This window comes from Euprymna scolopes, chromosome 24 (genome assembly GCF_053919585.1).
Source record: "Euprymna scolopes isolate OS-2025 chromosome 24, ASM5391958v1, whole genome shotgun sequence".
In the NCBI taxonomy this organism is placed as follows: Eukaryota; Metazoa; Mollusca; class Cephalopoda; order Sepiida; family Sepiolidae; genus Euprymna; species Euprymna scolopes.
Window position 1 is genome coordinate 19,086,084 of NC_136505.1, and position 25,154 is coordinate 19,111,237.

The 25,154-nt window shown below is 34.1% G+C and overlaps 1 protein-coding gene across 3 annotated transcripts in view; it reads left to right on the forward strand.

Moving 5' to 3' along the window:
• The window catches only part of LOC145246622 (uncharacterized), a 95,752-nt gene that overhangs the window by 16,247 nt on the left and 54,351 nt on the right, over positions 1 to 25,154 (forward strand). For all 3 annotated transcript variants that reach the window (XM_080108295.1, XM_080108297.1, XM_080108296.1), the window contains 3 exons: positions 14,772 to 14,945; positions 18,798 to 18,861; positions 21,552 to 21,628. In XM_080108295.1, the coding sequence (XP_079964421.1) occupies positions 14,772 to 14,945; positions 18,798 to 18,861; positions 21,552 to 21,628 (315 nt within the window). The remainder of the gene's footprint in view (positions 1 to 14,771; positions 14,946 to 18,797; positions 18,862 to 21,551; positions 21,629 to 25,154) is intronic.

Below are 25,154 nucleotides of genomic sequence, written 5' to 3' on the forward strand. Positions count from 1 at the left end.
ACGTTTTGGTTCGAATCGTGATGTGAGATAAAATTTTTTTTTTCGATTTTTTAAAATTTAAATATTGAACCTGTATTATTTAAGCCATTTTTCATGTAACGTTCGTTTTCCTGTTTTTTTTTTTTTTACTTTGCTTATTCTTAGCGACACTCCAAAACACCCGAGTACCCACCGATTTTTTAAATTTTAATATCGAAACTGGCTTATTTAAGCCATTTTTCACATGTTCGTTTTTCTGTTTTCATCGTTCGTTTGCCTTACGTTAGTTTTTTTTGTGTTTTTTTCGATGTTTTGATTATCCCCCCCCCCCGCTTAATTAAAACGTTGTTTTCTTTTCTTACTTCGCTTATAACAATGTTTACATCGTCATCGTCGTAACGCTCGACGACTTTCAAACATCTTTTACTTCTGGCTGGCCGATTTTATTTTCAAACTTCGCCTCAGGGCTTCTTTTTTATTTAACACTACACAAACCTACAAACACCCGGGCAACGCCGGGTACCCCTCGCTAGTATATATATATATATATATATATATATATATATATATATAAAAGGCAAAAGTGGCGCACGCATTTCTATATGTCCAGCAAAGGCTTTTTTCGCCAGATTTCTCGGGGGAGAGGGGGGGATTACTATTTTTATTTTTTTTTTATTTTTTTTATTTTTAGAACTTTTTATATACTTCCTAGTTTATAATATCTATAATTTGCGAACGCACGTCATATCTACATTTATTTACATCGACTTTTATAAAATTCACACTATTCTTTCCTTTCGCGTGTTTGTTCGGCTTTTTCGTATAAAAGCGAAACTAATTGAAAGCGAATGCAGCTTCCTGGCCTTTCGTGCCGGGACGTTCAGAAAGCAATTAGCTTTGATCAATGTGGGGAAACCCCTCCTATCGGACAATTGCTATTCATTTGGACACTCCCTTTTTATGGGGAGCTGGTCCCCCCAACATTGTGGGGAAACATAAATAAAACAGCGGAAAGCTGAACTGGCCTTCAGCCAACGTTCATTTCTGCACCTGCGTATTCACTTAACAAGTCAACTTTTTGATTGACATCGCTACATTCCAACACTTTTCACTTCCTATGGCCTCGTAGCATAGCGGTAAGATGACACACTTTCTTTTCCACCTTCGGGTTCGTCACGACTTCGAGCCTCCCTCTCTACTAACACATTGTTTTTTTTTCTTTTACACCTCCAAACACCCGGGCAACGCCGGGTATCCCCGCTAGTTTAATTATAAATCTAAAAACTATTTTTATTAAAAATGTCTCCCTAAACTCGGCTCTTCCCAAAAATCTTCTGCTCAAATTGAGATGCCTAAAAGACCCTCCAAAACTGGTGAACATCTGACGTGATTTGAACACAAAACCTGATATAGAAAACAACAAAAAGGAAAAGCATTCACACCACAAACAAAACATGGCTTTCTGATATAAATTTCAGTAAAAGTCAACCAAGAAAATCAAAGATGTTTTTGGCCCCCAACAAAAGGAGGGTGGACCTGTAAATTCACCTCTGTCCATTCGTATGTCTGACCTTTTCTCAATAACTACGCCTTGGAATATTTTGAAATTATGCGCAAACATTAAACATGATATGAGTAAAAAAAGTAACAGAACGGATTTTCTGGGAAAACTCCGGTTGCACCCCTAGGGGTGCCTTTCATGTTTGTGCTCATTAAAATAAATTGATGTCTTGGATTTTTATAAAACTTTCTGAAAAGTTGTAACTGATTTCTATATAATTTTGTTAGTCTATACTTCGCAATAACTCTTGGGTGTACCTCAGCGGCTCTTTTAGGGCTAATAAAAACACTCCATTTTTGGGACTATTTTACCATATTTGTTCAAAATTTTCTGTGTATGTCTATTTAGCAGTTTTGCATGGTGTTAAACTAAAATTTAAATATATTAAGGCCTTGGAGACTTTTGGAGCTAAATGGGGGGGGGGGAGCAAATGATGGACTTAGTCATTTCTTTTTTTTTCATGGTGCAGAACTCAAATTTACATATGTTAAGGCCTAAAACTGCACCGTTTGTTTATTTTCACCAGGATTTGATGTCCCCTGGGGACTTTTGGGGCTAAATGGGGGGGGGGGGGGCAACGAATTTTTTTATGCCTTGTTCACTGTGCACTCACAGGGCACCATGCATGCTTCACTTGTTTTTTTATCGATTTATTATTAAAATTAAACTCTATCTTGATTTCCAATGTGTTTAAACTTCTATTAGAAAGATTCAATGTTAACTGTTGAAATGAATCTTATAGGAGCAAAGTTGGCTTTCATGTAATTTTTGCATAATTCTTTTTTTCTGGTGGTCAATAATGTTTAGGCTGGTTTGATCTAATAATTATTGTTTCCATTATGATTACTGTTCATTTATTACAAGATGACATTAAATCCATAAAGATTTTTCATTTGTTTGAAACATTTTTAGACTGTAAAATTTGGCTCCTGAACTAAACACCTGCTAGACGGCAAACTTTCTAGTTCATAAACTGGTAGCTATCAAATTTCGTACTATAGTTTATATTTTGAAAAATATATGTTCAGATTAACAGTTTTTATGCAGAGAATGACCTGTTTTTTCCATGGATGTTGCGCTAGCAGATTATGTAAACTGCCGGAATATGCAGACTGCTGATCAAATTTTAGAAGTCGAGGAAAAAAAACATGATAGAAAACATTTATTGTTTAGTAATTTCAATGAAGAAAAATGGAAATACAATAAAAAAAAGAAAAGAAACATCAACTTGGTGTAAGTTTTATGAATAATTTTTTTTTTTTTTTTTTTTTTTTTTTAAATAATGTGTAGTAACAAAAGAATTTTTTTCTTTTTTTTCAGTCATTTGGTGGGGGTTCCTAAAGAAATACTCGTGGCAAATGTCTCATAGGAAATTTTTCCTGTTGGTCATGTTTTCTGCACTGTAAATTTTATGCGGTTGTGATGCCATAAGACATGTATTTCTGATTAATTTCCATTTGTGGCAAAATGAAAGAACTTTTTTCAGCAACTGTTGCATAATCTGCAAATCTGCTCAATCCATCTTAACGGCTTTACTAAAACAGTTTATTTTAAATAATTTACACTTTTGGGCGATTAAAAACTAATATTTTCTTCCAATTAACTACTATAAGATGTACCAGCATTGCCCGGTATTAAATGTAACATAAAATTCCTAAAATAAAAATAAAAACAGTTGTAGATGGTCTACAAAAAAAACAAAAAACAACGGTTTTCATCAAACGTAAATTGAATCTCGTCATTGTTGCTAGGGCGACAGTTATATCATTCCACCCTGTACAACCATATTGTGTTCGTCCGCAAAAAATTAAAATGTTAGAAATGATTTTATAAATGACCATTTAAATGTTTCATTATTTCTTTTTTTAAAATTTAGTTTTATTTTATTTGATTAAAAATAATTAATCAATGTGTAATTAGGTTAGATAAGGTTCAAAGTTTTTATTTTGGACAAACATGCAGCACTTGGTCAACTATGTATTTATTAGCACCTCAAAATGCACTTAACACAGTTGCATACAAAAATTGCTGCCTGTTAAATAAGATCCAGTTTTCAATAAGTGGCAGGAAAAGAACTTTGACTGGAAAGATGGAAAGAGTAGCTTTTAATTCCTCTTATAATACCACCAATCAAAAAAAAAAATCTTGATAAAACTAAAATCAATTGGAAACATACTTTTATTTATTTATTTTTTTTAAGAGCATAGACTGAGTTTTAAGTAACTGATTAAGCAAAGTATGTACAATTAAAACTATTAATCGCACAAAAAAAGAGAAACCGGCTGGCTCTACTTTATGTATTAGACTAGCAGGGTGTCCAGCATTGTCTGGTTGTCAAATATGCTTAAATGTATTTTAATTTATGCAGATTTCCTATTTATTATTATAGAAACAATTTTTCTATTTATTATATTGTACCCAATATATAGTGATTTCAAAAGCAAAAAAAAAAAAAGAAAAATATTACTACAGCTAGAATCGAAACAAAACATTTAGCACTCTAGCCTTAGTTATTACCATTTGAGTTATCGTCAGATGAAGAAGAAATAATTAACTTTTAATCTATATATGTATATTTGCGCAGGCATACAAGAGCACTTTATATTGACTTATAAAGTTCTATTTTTTATTTTATTTTCTTTTTTTAATACATTTTGACCCTTGGCAGCTATTTTTACTTGCTTAACGGTCCCCAAAGATGCAATTATTTGACTTGCCTTGTGTTGCTCTGCAGAGGAGATGCAGATTGAAAAATGGAGAGAGAGACATAGTGAGTTTTATATATTAGATAAATATTAATAACTTCTGAACAAACTGGTTATGGGTAGTCTTGTTTTCTCTTCTCCGCAACCTCTTTCTCACAGAAAAGACATTGCAAGCCTGTCTCTGCTCTATTAGTATTTTCATGGCAAGTGCTCCACTGAATTGTAATTTATCGTTCCTTCTTACCAAACTTTCACAAAAAAACACTCGACTTGTTACAACCATTATATACAATTTCCCCTCACTCTCTGTGCCTTAATCTAAATGCAGATTCCATGAATAAAGCTTCTTTCCCAGAACTGCCTGTCTGTGGAACACTGTTTTGCTGGCCTGCTTCTCGGTTGAATACAACATGGTAGCCTTCAAATCCAATGTAAACAAGTTCTTGTTGAGTCATCCCCATAAATAATCAAATTCTATTGAATTTATACCATTAACGATTACTACACTACCACCTTACATTCATTAACCCTTATCGTCGAGTGGCTTTCGGGCCCTGATAAGTGATCATTCTCAAGTAGGAAAAAAAAAAATTCTGTTGGACTAAAATATGTTTTGTTCTGATATAATTAAATGAATTGTAGGAAGGGGAGGTCAATAAAATAAATGCAATTCAGAAAAAAAAATGTTACCTTCTTTTCTTATTAATATTAATGACCTTATTTTGTTTCTTGTATTCATCTTCAATTCTTTGCACATGATGCAGTATTATGTATTCCTATAGTGTTAGAAGTATATGTTTGCAAATTTTTTTTTGTTTTGTTTCTACAACGTGATCAATGATAAAATTTTGCATGCAACTGTTTCCAACCAAAGTGAGTACGTTTTTTTTTGTTTTTTTTTTAACTTGGAGGTCACCACGTGTCATGGACCTGGAGATCACTCTAGAATAGATCAATGAGTGTTACGTAGATGTGAGACAATACCATGATAATGACTATTGGTGGAGTTTAGGTAGGGATTAATTATATAAAAGGGCGGCTCAACAAGAACTTATTTACATTAAACTTTAAAATGACAATGTTATAGTCTGTTTGGACGCAACCCCACGGTATTGTGTTCCGCAGTTGAGCAAAGAAACTTTGCTTATGGAATTTTCGTTTAGTTTTAGGCTCAAATAGAGAGTGATGGAAATTGTTGACAGTTGTTGTAGATAGACGAGTGCTTTTTGTGAATGTTTTACAGGAGGTGGGGAGAACCTCGCATGAAAATAATGGTAGAGCAGAGATAGATTCGCAATGTCTTTTCTGTGAGAGAGAAGGTAGGGAGGTAGAAAGGTCATCACTTACTGAAACCACACAAAAATTCAGCTGAAATCAAGTGTTATCAGGTTTAAAAAAGATACTTTAAACGAATGTGGTTTAAAATATCTTTAACTTGATGACTCTTACTTTTAGATTTTTTTTTGTTGAATCTGTAAAATGTTTGACTTTCTAAAATAATAATAATAAAAATCTTCGAATTACTATTGATTTTAACCAAACACTAACTTTTCAGATTAGAAACTTTTTTTAAATTTATTTTTTTAGCATGTGTTAGTCAAGTTTAACGTAACAAAAATACCTGTTCTTTCGAAAGCTGATATTTAATGAGGAACTTGTTTGCATCTCTCTTAAATTTTTGTGATTTAATTCTTTTTTTTTTTTTTTTTTTTTTTTGTGTGTGTGTGTGTGAAAAACATATTCAAATTACACTATCGATTGAACACCAAGTTCTAAAATAATTTTTTTAAAAACTTCAAATTTAAGAGAGTGGGGATTTAAGTTTTCTATCAAAGTTGAATGTAAAATGACTGTTGTGTTTTGCTCCAAATTTCGAAAAAGTGTTTGCAAATGAGTCGGATAATTGTTTACTTGTTCATGTTCTATTTACTTGCCTCTCCTCGAGGGCAAAGTTAGACACAAGGTCGGTTTTTAATGTGGGAAAATCCAGCTCCCCAAAAAGGGGCGCTCTGGATAGGAAAAAAAAAATATGGCTCAGTCTTGAAGGATTTCTCCTCCACTGATTGAGGTCAGAAAAGGTGAAGTGTAGTATCAGAACAGATACTACACTTTGTTACTAGCCAAAATGTCAGGAACAAAAGTGATCACTTCTATAATAGGAAAGGTAATGTTCAAGGATTGTAAGGAGAGAGAGTGAAAAAGAATATCTTCTAATGGATGAAGATAATTTAAATTTCTACTTATATATATAAAAACCACTTTGTGTGTTCATTCCCTAGGGACTCTGAACTGGCTGGGTTGATTTATTTTAATATTTTTTGGAAATTTCAGACAAATGTACTTTGTGTCTGGAAGTGTAATTAGACAGGTTTAGTATCAGAATGCCTCCAGTAAATATTGAAAATCGATCATTAAAAAAAAAATTTGATTAAAGAAGGAACAGTTCGATTTTTACCAAAGTTAACACCCTTCTACATCACAAGTGCATTTATTATCACATTATTTTGTTACTGCACAAGTGGAAGGGTCGGATGTATAAAATCAACAGCAGGTTTCTTGATAAGACAGGGGCATGTTTGAAATTATGTTTGTGTTTAGAGCAGAATTGAACCATGATACTTGACTTTTGAATTTTAAACTTTAATTCAAGCCATTATATATAAAAATAACTTTATAAAATAAACAATAGATTCTCTACAGTGCAATGTAGACTACAATGTATTGTAGACTAATTCACTGTGGAAAAGCGTGTGAAACTTCCTCCCGGTGCATTGTGGTTAGTCCATGACTAGAGTAGATTTGATTGAAAAATAGGTGGCTTCACTAATTTCGATGACAATAAAAGTATTGGAAGTGTGGAACATTTGTTGATCCTCATTCAATCCCGAGCAATGCCGGGTCTTCCTGCTAGTAAAAAAAAAGTATTTTACAAGTTTGTTAGTTGTGAAAAAGGAGGAGAGGAGTGTGAGGCGGATAATGTATGAGAAAGAAGGAAATAATCAAATTAAGAACAAAGAAAAGATGTAATAATTGCAACGAAGAACAGCTGTTGGTTTTCTATCTATATTTCTAATAACTTGTTATCTTAAGTATAAAGTCATTCTTGAAATAAAAATGTTATTCCACACAGACAAAACGTTATTTTCATGGCAGGTGCTCGACTGAATTCTAATCTATGGTTCCCTCTTGCCAAACTTTTACAAAAAGCACTCAACTAGCTACAACCACTATAAACGATTTCCCCCACTCTCTATCTGTGCCTAAATCTAAATGCAGATTCCATCAACAACGCTTCTTTCCTAGAACTGTCCACCTGTGGAACACTATTCCGCTGTTCTGCTTCCTGATTGACTACAACATGGTAGCCTTAAAATCCAATATCAACAGGTTCTTGTTGAGCCGTCTCCATAAATAATCAAATTCTACCCAGTTTACACCATTAACGATCACTACACTATCACCTTGCATTCATTAACTCTTATCCTTGAGTTACCTTTGGGCCCAAAAAAAAAAAAAAAAAAATGGCAACATAGATTTGGTTAGACACTTTCCCAAGCAAAGAATTAACCCAGTCACAATCAGCAGAAACATTGAGTTTTTTGTTTTGAGGCAGATAATGGCAACTTTCTGTCTCTTGAGACGATGGCATTCTGTATATAGTTTGGTTTACTACAGCATCTGCTGTGGCTAACCAAGTTCAGGCCTGGGCAGGTAATAAAGAACCTTGGCTTGCCCATTTATCAGGGTCCCCCTCTTGCTGTTGCAAGCAGACTTCAACAGAAAGGCAAGCCAATATGTTCGGTGCAAGCACGGCTGCAGGAGCTGCCGGAAAGATGTTGCAGAGCTTCACCATCCACCTATCGGAACTCCAGACTGGATATTTTGTTGGGGTTTACTTGCTTAGCCTTTGCCTTTCCCAAGACATCCACAGGGAAATGGGGCTATTTGCCCATAGCTGGGAGACAGATATACTGAAGAATTCAATAAGATTTAGTTTATTTTATAAAGTAATTCCGGCATCTGATTGATTCATGCCTATCACACATGGTTAGAAATATAATTGTCCACACCTATGTGATTATTGTATGATGCCCAAAATATTGCAATACATTTCAAAAAGCATGATACAACCATGGCTGAGGCATCAGTAACCGCTGATTTCTGAAATGTCAGAATATTTGTATGTTTTGGAAGGAGTCTGTCCAACTAATGAGAGTGCTAGGAGAATGAATTGGATTTTTTTAATTGTTATTGACCATCTTTTACTTCATTCTTTAGGCAACAGCTGATAAATACAACAAATTAAAAAAAAAAAAAAAAAAGCAAATGGTTGGTTTTTAGATAATTTTATGGCCATGATTATGTTGTTATTAGTCTGGATTGGTTGTTTTTGTTTTACGGCATATCAACCCTTTTCAGGTTATTTAATGCCGAATCCAGTTATTTTGAAGAAATTTTTTTTAATAGAATATATATATATATTTTTTTCAAGTTTGTTTCTATTTAACCCATAGTTGGGACCCTAACAGGTATTACCACTCTGGGTCAATAGCAATTAAAGGGTGGCTTAACACTCTCCAAAGCCCGGAAGCTGGGACATCACCATCGGATATAGTTTAAGGTCATATCCAGGATCTATGAGTCTGGAAATTGTAAAAGAAAGGAAAATAAACAACTGAAAAGAAAAAAATGAAATTTGGATAAAACAAAAATTAAACGATTAAAAGAAATGAAAAGTTTTTAGAACATTTTCAGTCAAATGTCCCCCCCCTCGCCTCCAAATAAATGCACTCTGAATATTGAAAGATTTTAAAATAAGGAGTCTGAGTCAGATATTTTGCGATTCTAAGAGCTGAAGTTGGGCTTTATACTTTTTAACTCTGCAATACTAGTTAGGCCTGACTGAATCAAGAAGTCTTTTTTTTTTTTTTTTTTACTAATCATAATCATAGTAAAATATATATATATGTGTACAGGCTTCACTACACTGGCATGAAAATGTTTCAACCTGTAGTTATTAATACAGGATGGAATGATAAATTTGTCGTCTTAAAGAAAACAATACTACAGCTTTATTTTATAACTTTTACTGAAAAATCAATTCAGGTAACTTGATTATGTAGTTGAGCTGACATCTATTCAATGTAGCCGCCTTCAGCCTCAATCACCGCCTCTATACGGGTCCAGAACTGAGAGCATGCCTTTTCCACAAGCGCTGGCGGGAGCTCAGCGAATATTCGGCAAATCGCGCTGGTCCGGCTGGCTTTAGTGTTGTGGAAAGCCATGTTGATAATGTTCTTGATGTATGACCAAATGAAGTTACCAAGTTCACGTAGGCGGAGGAGGCGGCGGGGGGGGGGTAGTGAGAGAAGAGTCTGTAGACTGAAAATTGATAGAGTATTTTTGTAGGTAAATGTACACACACACCGGCAATTTCACTTATATATATATATATATATATATATATATATATATATTACATATGCACACACACATACATAGGGCATAATCACGTTGGGAACCCGGTTCTTGTTAGATAAGGTAAGTAACGTTGAGCTTGGTCAGTACCAGGTAGATGACCATTTGAGACACCTCCATGCAAAAACCTAATGTCATCATCTCCCCCTGATGGTATTATGCAGACAATTGGGGATCACCTGTGAATTTAATATTCCCTTGACACTTCCTCCTTAAGAGGAAGCAGATTCAACCTGTCCAGGGAAGAATGCCAAACAACAAATAAACAAAAACATATCTTATTCCATCCAGATTTAATCTTCCTCTGAGGTCATCAGATCTAAGTCTGTCTTTAAAATTTGTGTTGCGCATCTATCATATCATTTTTCTCCATGCAACGCATGTCCTCAACCTTCACTAGCCATATGTCACATCCGTACATTATCACCTGATAGACTCTGCCTTTAGTTGACCGTGGTAATACTTTCTTGATTAGTAATGACGAGTTCCCTGAACATATTCCATCCATTTATAATTCTTGCAATCACATTAGCACCTGCTCCACCCTGTACTCCAATGATATCAAGATAATGAAACTTTCAAACAACCTCAATAGCTTTGTTACCTCAGCCAGGAAATTTTTTCCCTCGGCTTCAAAGCCAACAATCTAGACCATTTTTAAAATGATCCTTTTCCTGTTGACTGAGGTCCTCTGCAGTCAACAGTCCTCTGCAGTTCTAGGAGTTTCGCCCTCCCAGGCTTTGATTTCTCTCTTTGAGAAGGGATTAGTTTATTGCTAATCACTTGAAGCACCCTTACTGGGAAATGCCGATGGGGGGGGGACTGCCTAAACATTTTTTGCAAAGCAGAGTGTTCCTGCTCTTCAATTTTATTTTCCCGACCCTTGTGTCACATCTTTCCATCATGAGAGGGAGATAAATAACATCCTCGATAACTTCACCATCCAAATGTACTTTCTCCATATTTGAGTTCTCATCCATTTCCATTGTTTTACACTTCTTGCATGCAAATTTGTTACCCAAGTAAATCTGACGACCTAGTCCACAAATTCCAAAATTTCATCATGACAAGTTTCAAGAAAAAATACACGATTAAACCCGGTTCTCCAACTTCCAACGTAGACCCCTACTACCATGTCTCCTTCTCCAACATCAGGGGTCTACGTTCTAACCTTCCAGAGGTTAAAACCCAATTACAGGAGACTAAACCAGACCTTTTATTTTTAAGTGAAACTGGCATTGGACAGGCTAGTTCGCAATTAAAGGATACTCTAACTTAACTTCTAAATCTGACCGCCAAGATCGCCATGGGCATGGAATATGTGCCTATATTAGGGATAGCTTTCCATGTGGTAGGGACATCTCCAGGGAAGATCCTAACTTACCCTATATGTGCTTCCGGGTTGCTTTTGCTCACACTACGGCATTTATATTTACTCTCTATCGCCCCCATAACAGCGGAGTTACAATCTTTCAAAGCATATCTGAGAAAATTGACCAAGTCTTATCTGCTTATCCTTCAGCTAACATTCATATATGTGGTTACTTCAATGTTCACAACGTCGAATGGTTGACCCACTCTAACAAGACCGATGATGAGGGGAGGTTCTGTCATGATTTCTCCATTGCCTATGACCTCACTCAGATTGTTCAGGAACCCACCCGTGTGCCCGACAATGACGGCCAGTATGCGAGCCTACTAGACCTTTATCTCACAACTTGCCCTGAACTATGTTCAGTTTCTGTTCTGTCGCCTCTTGGCTCTTCCGACCACTCTGTTGTATCAATTAAGATAAAAATAAAATGTAATAAGTCCCCAGACGTACCTCTCCATCGTACAGTATATCGATACACTAAGGCTGACTGGGATAGCTTCCGTACATTTATATCTGATCTACCTCTGCATTCCATGTTTAAAAAGGATGTGTCCTCTATAGTATTAGACCTGACTGAATGGTTAATTGTAGGTATTGACCATTTCATATCCTCTAAAAAGTTTCAGCAAAAACCTAACAGCCAGCCATGGTTCTCTCCAGAATGTGCTGCTGCCATTGCGCACAGAAATCACTTTTTCCACTGCTTCAAACGTAATAGATGTATGGAAACTTAAGCCGTTTTCAGGACTGCCAGCAACCATTGTAAGAAAGTAATAAGGAACGCAAGAGAGTTGTATGCTCAATCTGTTAAGTCCAAAGTAGCTGAGCAGCGGCTTGGTTCCCACCAGTTTTGGCAAATAGCAAACAGAATCCTGAACAGAAGCGTGTGCTCCATCCCAACTATTATCAATGGACCTGAGGTAATCTCGTCAGCATCAGACAAAGCCAAACTCTTTGTCAAGAACTTTGCAGCTAATTCTACCCTTTGCGACCAAGGCCGCCAACCCCCAATATTTCCTCCTGTATCAGAAAACACGCTATGTGATATACGTATATCTGTACGTGATGTTGCCAAGCTAATCAAAAACCTTGATTCCAGTAAAGCAACTGGCCCTGACGGTATTCCAATTATAGTACTCAAAAAACTTCAACCTGAACTAGCGCCCATACTTACAAAACTGTTTAAACGTTGTCTTAAGGAGAATAGTTTCCCATCTCCCTGGAAAATTTCATCAGTATGCTCTGTATTTAAGAATTCAGGTGATCGCTCATCCCCCTCTCAGTACAGGCCAATAAGTCTCCTGTGCGTCATAAGTAAGTTGCTGGAATCTGTTAAATACAGAAGTAATCAATCATCTCAACAAAAATAACCTTCTTAGTGACACTCAATATGGTTTCCGTTCTGCTAGATCTACAGCAGATGTGCTTACAGTTATATCTCATAGGATTAGCAAATCTCTCGACGGAGGCAACCTTTCTAGGGCAATTGCTCTTGACATATCTAAGGCCTTTGATAGGGTATGGCATAAAGGTTTACTTCATAAGATCTCTAGCTATGGTATTGCTGGAAATGTCTTCTCAATTTTTAAATCATTTCTTTCTGATAGGTTCATAAGAGTAGTAGTTGAGGGGCAAAAATCTGAAGCTCACAGTATTAATGCCGGTGTCCCTCAGGGGTCCATCCTGGGCCCAACTCTTTTCCTGATCTACATTAATGATCTTCCAAATCACATCCTTACATCATTTGTAGACATTTATGCTGACGACACTACCATTTATGGTAGCACATCTAAGACAGTAAACGACCAAGTTCTCTCCAATTCTCTCTCCTCTGATCTTGAGCACGTAGTACAATGGGGTAAGGAGTGGCTGGTTACTTTTAATGCATCTAAAACCAAGCTTCTCTCTTTACATCATCAACATTCTGATCCACATCTGGCATCAATTGAAATGAATGGCTCTCGTCTTCAGGAGCCTCAAGTTTTGACAAGCTTCTTTTTTTTTTTTTTTTTTTTTTTTTTTTTTTTTACAAAGGCATCACCACATTATCAAGGCCCAGAGGCCACTCAAGGATAAGGGTTAAAGAGTGTACAGTAGAAATTGGTTAATATAGTAATCATTAGTAATGAAAATTTGGTAAATTTAATAACTTATATGGAACGGCCCATCAAGAACTTATTTACTTTAGACTTGAACACAACCATATTGTAGTCAGCCGGAAAGCAGGAAAACGGAAGACAATTCCACAGGCGTGCAGTTCTAAGAAAGAAGCTTTGTTCATGGAATCTACGTTTAGGTTTAGGCACAGATAAAGAGTGGGGGAAATTATTGATAGTGTTTACAGCTAGACGAGTGTTTCTTGTGAAAGTTTTCTTGGCTTGACCATTACTCCTGATCTTAAATGGAACACGTACATCAAATCTGTTGCCAAGGCCGCTGGAAAAATAGTGGGATCTTTCTATCGATCCGGTAGATATCTCACTGCTGATGCTATTCTCTATCTATATAAGAGCCAGGTACGTCCAAGGATGGAATACTGTTGCCACATCTGGGCAGGAGCTGCTAGAAAGGACTTGGCCTACCTTGATGGAGTTCAAAATAGACTTCGTAGCCTCATAGGAGATGTCCTTTTCTCTTCCTTGCAACCTCTATCTCACAGAAGAGATGTTGCGAGTTTGTCTCTGATGTATCGTTATTTTCATGGAAAGGGTTCGACTGAGCTCCAATCTATAGTCCCCCCTCGCCAAACTTTCACAAGAAACACTCGTCTAGCTGTAAACACTATCAATAATTCCCCCCACTCTTTATCTGTGCCTAAACCTAAACGTAGATTCCATGAACAAAGCTTCTTTCTTAGAACTGCACGCCTGTGGAATTGTCTTCCGGTTTCCTGCTTTCCGGCTGACTACAATATGGTTGTCTTCAAGTCTAACGTAAATAAGTTCTTGATGAGCCGTTCCACTTAAGTTATCAAATTTACCAAATTTTCATTACTAATGATTACTATATTGTCCAATTTCTACTGTACACTCTTTAACCCTTATCCTTGAGTGGCCTCTGGGCCTTGATAATGTGGTGATGCCTATGTAAAAAAAAACAAAAAAAAACCCTCTTTCCCAACCAACCAATAATTCCACTGCATTTGTGTGCCCAATGCTTACAGCAGGGGTTGGCAAACTAAGGCTCGCGGGCCGCATGTGGCCCACCAGAGGAATTCATGCGGCCCTCCAAGTACTGGATATTGAATGCCCAAAAGGATTTTATGTTCAGTAATGTGAAAATTAATTGCTTTTTTTTCTTTGAAATCCTTTTATTTTGTTTTATTTTAGATATTAATTATATTGAAAAATATACTATGCAGCCCAGTAAAAATTTGAATTTTTTTAATGTGGCCCTTTCACTGAAAAATTTGTCCACCCCTAGCTTACAGGTACCACAAAATAGACAAAAATTTCCTTTCATATAATTTATAAGCATATTTAATCAAATGATAATTTTGTGTTGGAATCTATCCGTTTAACATTTATCGTTGCTCAGATTTTGACTTTGAATTTTTTTTTTTTTTTTTTTTTTAAAGCTCCTTATATCAAGTGGCTTCATGCCTTGTCTGGAGCGATTTCAACATCTAAATATTCATAGACATTAAAACTATGTTTTTTATTGTTTTCTTCAGGAGAATATCCCACAATCGGTGCAGTTAAAATCTAAATTTGGCCAGCAATATCAGTGTAGCTTCCCAGACCACAATGAACAGGTCAAGCTCAATGAAGAGGTGGAAAAGGTTGCCATGGAGACAGGCATCCCAGAACTTTTACGACCGTTGGGAACAAGACCATGTCTTTTCAAGGTAAGTTTACTTAATTGTGCTGCTCAGGGGAAAACAGGGGCATTGTTTAGTTAAAAAATAGATATTTTCTCTTTCAATACAAAAACATGATCAATTTAATACACAAGCATTAATAAATTTATTCAATCGATGCAAACAAGTCGGTCAGGAAATGTTATTTCTTTTCACAAAACTGTAAACTGGTTTAATCACATTTATCATATAAAAAGAAATTTACGTGATGGGAGAAAAGGTGTCATATTTTTAGAGATTGGAAATGTTTAAAAAAAACTAGATCTTCACCACAATCTCTTTATCCCCCCTCTTCTTTTGTTTTATATATTATTACAATTTTCTTATTTGTGTTTTAGCTGGGGATGGGGCATCCTGTTGGATGTCAGGCAGTCACTGATCTTGTATACTCTAACTGAGAGATCTTTTTTAGGATTCTAATTGTCCCTTTAAGTGCAATTGTCTGTATCTCTCTTGCACTTTGTTCACTTGGTATATTTGCAATGGAAGTTTTTGAAATTCTTTTTCGTGAGTTTGGTTGCTCCTATAATTACTGGTAATTGGGTAATTTACGATTAGATTGACTGTTGGGTTTTGTAAAATATGTCAATATTTTTTTTCTAGAAAATTTCTAAAATTTAAGGATAAAGCTTAATAGTTCTTAAGACAAAGTACAATTTAAAGAATCTTGTATGTTTCATAGTACCCCCCCCTCTTCCAAAATGCCTAATTATTTTGCAAAGATAATTTTTCTTTTCAGGTTACCATAAAAACTTATGTATATAGTTTGCGAACGTAAAACCCACACATTTGAAGTGATCCATAGATTTTAATTTTCCTGACAATGTAACATCTATAAATATTTATCATTTTATCTTACGTAGAAGCTATGGAAAATTAAGTTTTAAACAAAATAAAATCAAAATATAAACAAGTGAAGCATGCATGGTCCCCCGTAAGTGCACAGTGAATGAGGCATAAAAAAAAAATGACTAAGTTCAGTATTTGTCCTCTCCTCCACCTCATTTAACTCCAAAAGTCCCCAGGGGATGTCAAATCCTGGTGAAAATGAACAAATGGTGCAGTTAAAATATGTAAACTTGATATGCCTGACTATATAATGGTTTTTCACGGTAGTCAACTCAAATATACATCTGTTAAGGCCTCAAACTGCACCGTTATCCATTTACACTGGGATTCGGCATCCCCAGGGGCTCAAAAGGGGCCAAAAATGACACTTTTTGCCCCATAGTGTTTGATTCATCCATTAGATTTTCCTGAAACTTGGCCAAAATGTGGAGGCCATTGTTCTTAATATAAATTCAGTATGGGTGACCCTGGCAAAATGCTGGTTCGCATCCCTCTGGGACTTTTGGGGCTAAAAAAATGTGCCTTTTTGGAGTTCTATTTTCATATTACTCAAAAACTTGATATATTTGTCTATATAGTGGTTTTCCATGGTGCTGAATTCAAATATGTCTTAAGGTGTGAAACTGCACTGTTTGTTCATTTTTCACTGAGATTCGGCATTCCCAGGAGCTCAAAAGGGGCCACAAATGTCCCAAAATTGTAAAAAAATAACACTTTTTACCCCATAACTTTTGCCCTATCCATTAGATTGTTCTGAAACTTGGTGAAACTGTGAAGGTAACATTGCCCCTTCACACTTCTCACACTCATCATTTCTTCACTATTTTTTGTGGTGTCATCTCACATGCAGCACCAGAGGGAGGACCACACACTTGCGGCTTGTTTTTATTAGCCCTAAAAGAGCCCCTGGGGCACACCCAAGAGTTATCGCAAAGTATAGACAAATAAAATTATATAGAAATCAGTTAGTTGCAACTTTTCAAAAAGTTTTATAAAAATCCAAGGCATCAATTTATTTTAATAAGCACAAAAGTGTCAATTTTAGCCATTTTAACCCGAAAGGCACCCCTAGGGGGACAACCGGAGTTTTCTCGGAAAATCCGTTACTTTTTTACTCATATCATGTTTATTGTTTGTGCAAAATTTCCAAAAATTCTAAGGTGTAGTTATTGAGATAAGTGCGGACAGACGAACGGACAAGAGTGAATTTACAGGTTCACCCTCTTTTTGTCGGGGGACCAATAATTAAAGGAATCGTTTTTGGCATTGGAAAATAGGTAATAATTTTTCCTTTTCTGATTCATCGTCTCAACATTAATAGTAATTCTCACCAAGAGATGCCAGGTGTGTTATGTGTTGTGAAGGTTGTGTTCGCATTATGACTTCTTTTGCTGAACTGCAGCATAATGCACACATCCATGATTAGATTATTTGCAACGTGAAATCCAAGCACATTTGACTAAATTATTTTTTTTTTTACATGGTAGTCACCACTTATCAAGGCCCGGAAGCCACCCGGGGATAAGGGTTATTGCGTGTACAGTAATCAATGGGATAATATTGTAGTAATCGTTAGTAATGGAGATTTGATAAAGTGTCTTACTTAAGGGGATGGTTTATCAGGAATTTGTTTCTTGGACTTGAAGACATCCAAGTTGTAGTCAGGTGGGAAACAGGCAGACGGAACAGAGTTCCACAGGCGTGCAGTTCTAAGAAAGAAGCTTTGTTCATGGAATCTGTTTTGATTTAGGCACATAAAGAATGGGGAAAATTATTTACAGTGGTTTCAGCTAGATGGGTGTTTTTTATGAAAAATTGGCGAGGTGGGGCAGGGATTGGAGCTCAGATGAGCAGTTGCTATGGAAGTAACAATAAAACAAAGACAGGCTCGCAACGTCTCTTCTGTGGGGGAGAGGTTGTAGGGAAAAGAAAAGGACATCCCCCACTAGGCCACGAAGTCTATTTTGTACTCTGTCAAGGTAGGATAGGCTGTTTTTAGCAGCTCCTGCTCAGATTATATTTGAGGATTTGCTGAAAGTGCTACAATTATCCATCTGTTTGCACTGGTATGGTCATATGGAACATTCAACTTCTTTGATAAAGCATTTTAGAAGCATAGGAGTCTTAAATTGCTGAAAAAAAAAAAAAAGATTGACGAACCAAGAATAAATTTGAAACAAATGATTGGATAAGACCAAGAATGGAGTCGGTAGACATTTTACTCATTGAATAATGATGAAATGGAGAATTAGCTTGCAAAATATAAAATAAAAAAACATTGACCTCAGAACAAGGGAATGTGACGATAAATAATTGCATATATTTTAAAACCAACTATGGTAAATAATTATAATAGGGCATTTTTCTGTCAAAATGTTAGTTTTGTAAGATTATAGGTAATAAAACATTTTAATTTCTTTTTGTAAACTTTATAATCTATAAATCAATGTTTATTAATGTGTTATAGAAATTGATATGCTAACAGAATATTCAAATAAGTTTTAGTAAAGCTACATTCTTGAAGGATTCTAAAATCTCTATTGATATTTTTTCAATTCATTAGAAGCAATTATTAAGATCAAAACATAACTGAAATTTAAAGAAAGAAAATTCATTTTTTTTAAATAGATTTTCTTTTGTTTCATTAAATAAAATGAAACAAAGAATATTTGGTAAAGAATGCATCCAAAAATAAGGTTTAAAACATGTAAGTAATTATTTTTATTTTAAGATTTAAAAGAAAAAAACAAATTATCCAGTGCTTGTGACAGTCAGTTGCCTGTGTTAGAAATGCAGAATTCATTTTTTAATACAATTCTGTTTTGATATTATTTTTTGTGTAAAAATGTTTTAAACTTTAGAAAAAAACTAACAAGTTTTTTGTTTTTGTAAAATAAAAGTTGATTAAAAGAAAATGTCTTTTTGTAGTAAAATTTACTTTTAGATAAAAATTTTTAATTTCCAATATTTATTTTTTATTTTAAAATTTAGACCAAAGATTGGTGGAGTTATGAGTTTTGTTATGGAAAATATATCCGGCAATATCACATGGAAGGTTAGTATGAATTTTTTAATTAAATGGAGAAATTTTGTAGCTTAGCAAGTCAAATGACATTTAAAAAAAAAAAATTATTTTTGACTAGCAGGGGTACCTGGTGTTGCTCGGGTGGAGAGAGGTGGTATACTAAGACTATTGAGCAATCAACCTTCACAAAAAAAAATAGATAAATGAACTTTTGTTTCAATCAGAATAGCAGTGAGTACCTGCGATAGTGCAAAAAAAAAAAAAAAATAGCCACAGTAGCCAGGCTTGAACCTGTAATGTAAAAGAGGAAAAGGTGGTGAAAAAAGCTAATGCGTTAGCCGTCTCGACCATGACGACTTATGATGTCATGGGCCTTTGAAATAACGTCTTTTAAACTTACGTTGCGGTCAATAGGCATATGACTTTGCAAAAATGTTGACTCTAAAAATAGACCCCTCCTTGCAAAAAACAGCCCAATTGATCAGCACAGAACTAATCTTTTTGGCCAATTTTTAGATATTTGTCATCCGAGAGATCGATCTTTCTAATGATACCAATTTTATCACAATCTGATGCATCTGTCAAAAGTTTTTGGCAGACATACAAACACACACAGACAAACACACATTTTACCTTTTATATATTAGACTAGCGGGGGTACCCGGCATTGCCTAGGTGTTTGGAGGCGTGTGTGGTGTTAAATATAAAAGAAACCGGGGGGGGGGGGGAAGTTGGTAGGATCGAACCTGAAGCCCTGAGGCAAAGTTTGAAAATAAAATCGGCCAGCCATAATGAGTTACTGAAAGATGTTTGAATTTATTTAAGTAAGAACCAAATTGACAGGTGCGCGCACGGAAGTCATCGAACGTTATGACGATGACGACGTAAGCACTGTTATAAGCGAAGTAAAAAAAGAAAACAACGTTAAAACTTAAGCGGGAGGGGAGGGGGGGTTAATCAAAACATCGAAAAAAAAAAAAAAACTAACGTAAGGCAAGCAAACGATGTTAAATGTAAAAATCAAAAAAAAAAAAAAGTCTGCAAAAGAAAATGAATGAAGAGATTGAGCAGGATAACGAATAACACGATTCAATAGAGCGAAAAATGCACTTCAAAATGATATATAACATGGCTATATATATATATATATATATATATATATATATATAAATTAATTCAGAAATCATATATAAAAATAACATGTGAGAAAACGATATTGTTTTTGCACCAAGCTAATATCTTCTGTAGTGATAGCGATCTAACCATTTTACCAGTAACATTGGCAACAGCTCTGATGAAAGGTTTCCATTTTAGGTAAAAGAGCCAACCTTTAAAATCTTTTCACCTATTTGACCTGGTCAGTGTTACATTTGTGTATACGATTCCTGACTCATTGAGTCGAGGATGATCCAGTGTTATTTCAAAATTTTATAACTATAAATGAGCGATGTTTCTGACAAAGGGGAAACAATTGCTGTGTTCTGGGTTGAAATATATTCATCTCACACTTATCATTGGCTGTTTTTTGAAATTGTAGGAGTGGGCATATATAATTTTTTTGTAACTGCTAGATACAACGTGCGGCTCCTTACAGACTTCTTTCTCAAACTTTACAACATGGCAAGGAAGAAGAAAAGGAAAAAGAAACAAAACAACACACTGAAGATGGAGTATACCTCTGAAATATATTTGTGATAAATTTCAAACAAGTAAAATATTTGTTTATTTTCCTAATATTACGTTGTGATTTGGCTTTCAAGCGCACTTGATGCATATTTTATTCAAATTAAATCAACGTTTCTATATGAACTCTCATTCTTGATTTTTTAAACATGAAGTAGCTTCTCACCTTGCCTGGAGCGATTTAAACAAAAAACTTTTCTAATCATTAAGAACTCATTTTCAAAACCCGTCATGTGTAGTGAACTTTGGCATGAAATAATTTTCAATTCTGAGTTGTGCTCACTTAATATTCCATGTAAAGATCTTGGAGACTGTTCGGTTGAGGAGACCTTCTCTCTGTAAACAGAGGGAATGTCTCTTAGGTTTGTATGTGATTATTCTCTAGGATCACCAAAAAATATCATTACATTGCTTTATTTTAATCACTTTCCCTTTTTTGTTTTCCACCCATAACGGAACACAACGTAATCTTATTTTAAATGTACATATTTTTGATTTACTCTTTTTAAATCCCTCGATACAGTTTTGAGAAAGCAAGGGCGAAACCAGTCAGCTGACTCCTTCCCCCCTTTATTTTTCTTTTCTCTTCTTTTCCTTTTTTTCTTTATTTTAAAACACATTTTACTTTTAATCATGAATTATAAAAGTCTCCCCTTCATAATTGCGATATTTAAATTCTGTACCCCAAAGAATCACGAAACATATATATATATATATATATATATATATATATATATATATGTTAAGATTTGTTGCCAACAACAAATCTTAACTTCATAAGTGATAAAAAACGATGCGTTAAAGTGGCAGTTGACTGTGGTACATCGATAAAGTATCAGAATGCAGATACTGATGTTATGTGTTCGATCTTAACCTGTGCTGACGGAGGCTAAAAGCCAGAAACGCGCATGCCCATAGATATACTTTTATGCACGTAAAATTATATATATATATATATATATATATATATATATATATATATATATACACACACTGTTAACTTTATTTTAAATAACTTTGTTTCTTGCTTTTCACAGATCATAAACCAGTCGGAGACATTATCTACTTGGGTTATTTTGAATCTGAATACGACTGGCAGAACACCACAAAAGAGGTAAAATATTTGTTACATTAATTGTACTGCCATAATAAATTTGATATCTTTGTTTTGTAAAGATCTATACATGTACATTAAGCAATTTTAGATGTAATGAAAGTAAAATTTTCATAATGGATATGAAAGAAAATAAATTCTGTAGTTTCTGCACTTGGATTCACATACACAGGTCTAATTCGTAAATGTTATAAAAGTGCTGTTATTTAAATCAAATTTACTATTCTTATATTCTTATGTTCTTATATTCTTATATTATGTTTTTATATTTTTATGTTCTTATATTCTGTTCTTATATTCTGTTCTTATATTCTGTTCTTATATTCTGTTCTTATATTATGTTCTTATATTATGTTCTTATATTCTGTTCTTATATTCTGTTCTTATATTATGTTCTTATATTCTGTTATGTTCTTATATTATGTTCTTATATTCTGTTATGTTCTTATATTATGTTTTTATATTCTTATGTTCTTATATTCTTATGTTCTTATATTCTTATGTTCTTATATTCTTATATTATGTTCACAATGTTTTGGATGATGTAACCTCTGTATTTCTTCATGTGCAGTTTTTAGTTGAACTTGCAATCAGTATGTTAAACTTGGGCAAAAGTATCTTTAAATTTTAGATGTGCCCCTTTTCTTCCTGAGATTCTCATAGATGGCTCTGCTCTTGATGAAAAATTGACTCTGGAAGTTCTTGGTTTTTCTTTCTTGGAGTCAATATATTAGATCTGTTTTTGCTCTTTTCGCTTCTCATAAAATCAGTTCTCTCTATCGCTCTAAATACTTACGGCTATTTTCTATGTCTACAAAGCTAATATCAAAGCATTTATGGAGTACTGTTGTCATATTTGGACTGGTGAATCTGTCCCGTTTTAGGGTTCTTGATGAGGTTCAGAAACGTATCCGTAATTTGATTTGCCCTATGCGTTCTTCTACAACCTCCTTCATGGATGCGATGTTGCTAGATTCGGTCTTTTCTTTAAATACGATTATACATGTGTTCCCTGTAATTTTCTGATCTATTCCTTGCTTCCTTTATTTCAGCTCATTTGACTCCTTGGTCTAATGGTCTCCATCAATTCTATTTTGGTACCTCATTGTAATTCAACTTCCTGTCTCTGTAGCTTTCTTCCAAAAACTGTAAACTTTTGAAACTCTCTTCTATTTGACTGTTTTCCTTCTACTTTGGCCTTGTTTTTTGTTTTTTTTTTTAAATTTTTTCAGTAGGCATATCCTGTCTTTGCGATAATCATCTTTCAGTCTTGTTAGCTACTTACATCAAGTGGCTTTATGCCTTGTCTGGAGTGATGTCCATAAAAACAAAAGAAAATATAAACTGAACATCTTTAATCCACAGAAGTAAATTGTTTATTCTTTCAGACGTTACTGGATAGAATTAATTTTTTTATTATATAGTGAATTAGAAAACAGTATGAAAATTGCAATATGAGTAACAGTAAAACAATCGTAAAAAGTTGTAATATTACATCTCTATAAAACATTAAGTTTAAAGTTATTAAAGTTCATATTATAATTTTTCACATGAACCCATGATATAATAGTTAAATGCATTGGTTTACAATCAGTTCTGTAATAGTCTTCTGGCAGTTTATGGTTCACTTCTTACTACAGGTGATGACGTTGAAGAATAACGTAAAATTAACACTTCTGTCTGGTTATGGCTGACAGAATGAAAACAATGTACATTAAATAAAGAGTTCAGTTTATATTTTGTTCATGTTCCTAAGTTCAATATAATGATTACAGGTTCGTTAATAATTTTGGAGGTTACAGTGGCCAAAACATAAATGTAACAAGAAAGATGAGATATAAATAATAGAGATCATCAATTCTCATCTTCCACGATTTCAAAACACAAATTTGATTTAAGAAATTTGATCACATCTTTGAAAATATTATTTCCTAAGTTTAATTTGAAAATTTAGAAAACTGAATTTTATATATTTATGTTTTAATGATAAAAATAATTTTTTAATGATTGAAATCATTTTTTTTTTTTTTTTTTAATGATTGAAATCATTTTTTAAAATTTGTTTTAATGATTAAAATAATTTTTTTTGATTAAAATCATTTCATTTTTTAATGATTAAAATCATTTATTTTCAGAATCTTTTGTTAAAACAACTTATTCAAAGTTTTCTTATGCCAAGAAAACGTGGCATTTTTTTTCTCTTAATTTTGCTGATGATATTAAACCAAAGGGTCGGCCCCTTGTGGAGAGAGAAATGGTATACATCTGTTGTTGATGGTTGTTGTAAAATCTGAAATCAATGTATGTTTGTGTGGTTGGTGCAAATTTTGAATACAGAAATTTTGTTGCATTGTTTTAAAACATTCCTGCCAACCATGTAATCAGCAACACTTGACATATACCTTTTCTCTTCTCACGAAGGGCTGACCCCTCAGTTTAATATCTCCTAGCAAAATGAAGAGTTAAAGAAAGAAAAACATTAAATCTTCTATTAATAAGTTATTTTCGCAACAAAAGACTGAGAAAAAAATTATATAACATTTTATTTTTTAAATTTTTGAATCAAACAAATTTGATTTGCATTTTATGCAAATAATGTTACCTATTTGGATCAGCTTTTCTATGTTATAATCTTATTTAGTTAGTTTTTTAAAATTCTGATTTTTTTATCATTTTTTTATTATTAAATATCTAAATGTTGGGTGCTTATCTAGCTCTTACCCCCCTCCCCTATTAAAAACATATACTTGCACAAAACCTTTATGATGTACTTACCTGTTAGGTTAAAAAAAAAAAGGTTGTACACTACAATAAATGCAAATTCATCCAGCATTTCTGGGAGAAAAAAAAAAGATCATTGCCTTTAAAATTTTGGAGTCCATTTTTTACGTGGAGTGGGGGTTGTTGATTTAAAGTTTCAGTTACGTTCTTTAATGAATGCATAAAATGTCCGATGACAATAACATCTTTTTTATTTTTACAAATAACTAGATAAATTTGCATAATTTTTGGTGTATACTTTTTTTTAACCTATCAGTTAAGTACACAAGCTTTTTGTGTTATTTTCTTTTCATGAGCAGTTTTAAATATTGATATACTGTATAAATGTCAATAGCTAACGTGGAAGAATGATTTTAAGAAATATTAAAATTATATTACCTTAATTAACAAGCACTGTTTTTGTATCTGTCTGCAGTGTGATAAGGTATAGAAGTAAAACCTGACCAATGAGGGTTGAGGATATGTGTTGCATGAAGAGAAAAGATATAAGAATGATCAATGGATGTGCAATGTGAGTTTTAAAGAGCTGCATAGATCTGATGACCTCAGAGGAAGATAAAATCTTGACAGTATAGATGGTTTGGTCAGATTGAAAAAATAGATGAGAGCGGTTGAGTTAGATGTAGAACAGGTGAGGTAGCAAGATCAATTCACAAGGATAGGCCGAAGAAAACAGAAAAATAATTGACTTGAGAGAAAGAAGAATAAAGTATTTTTAAAAGCTGCCCAACACATGTTAAGCATT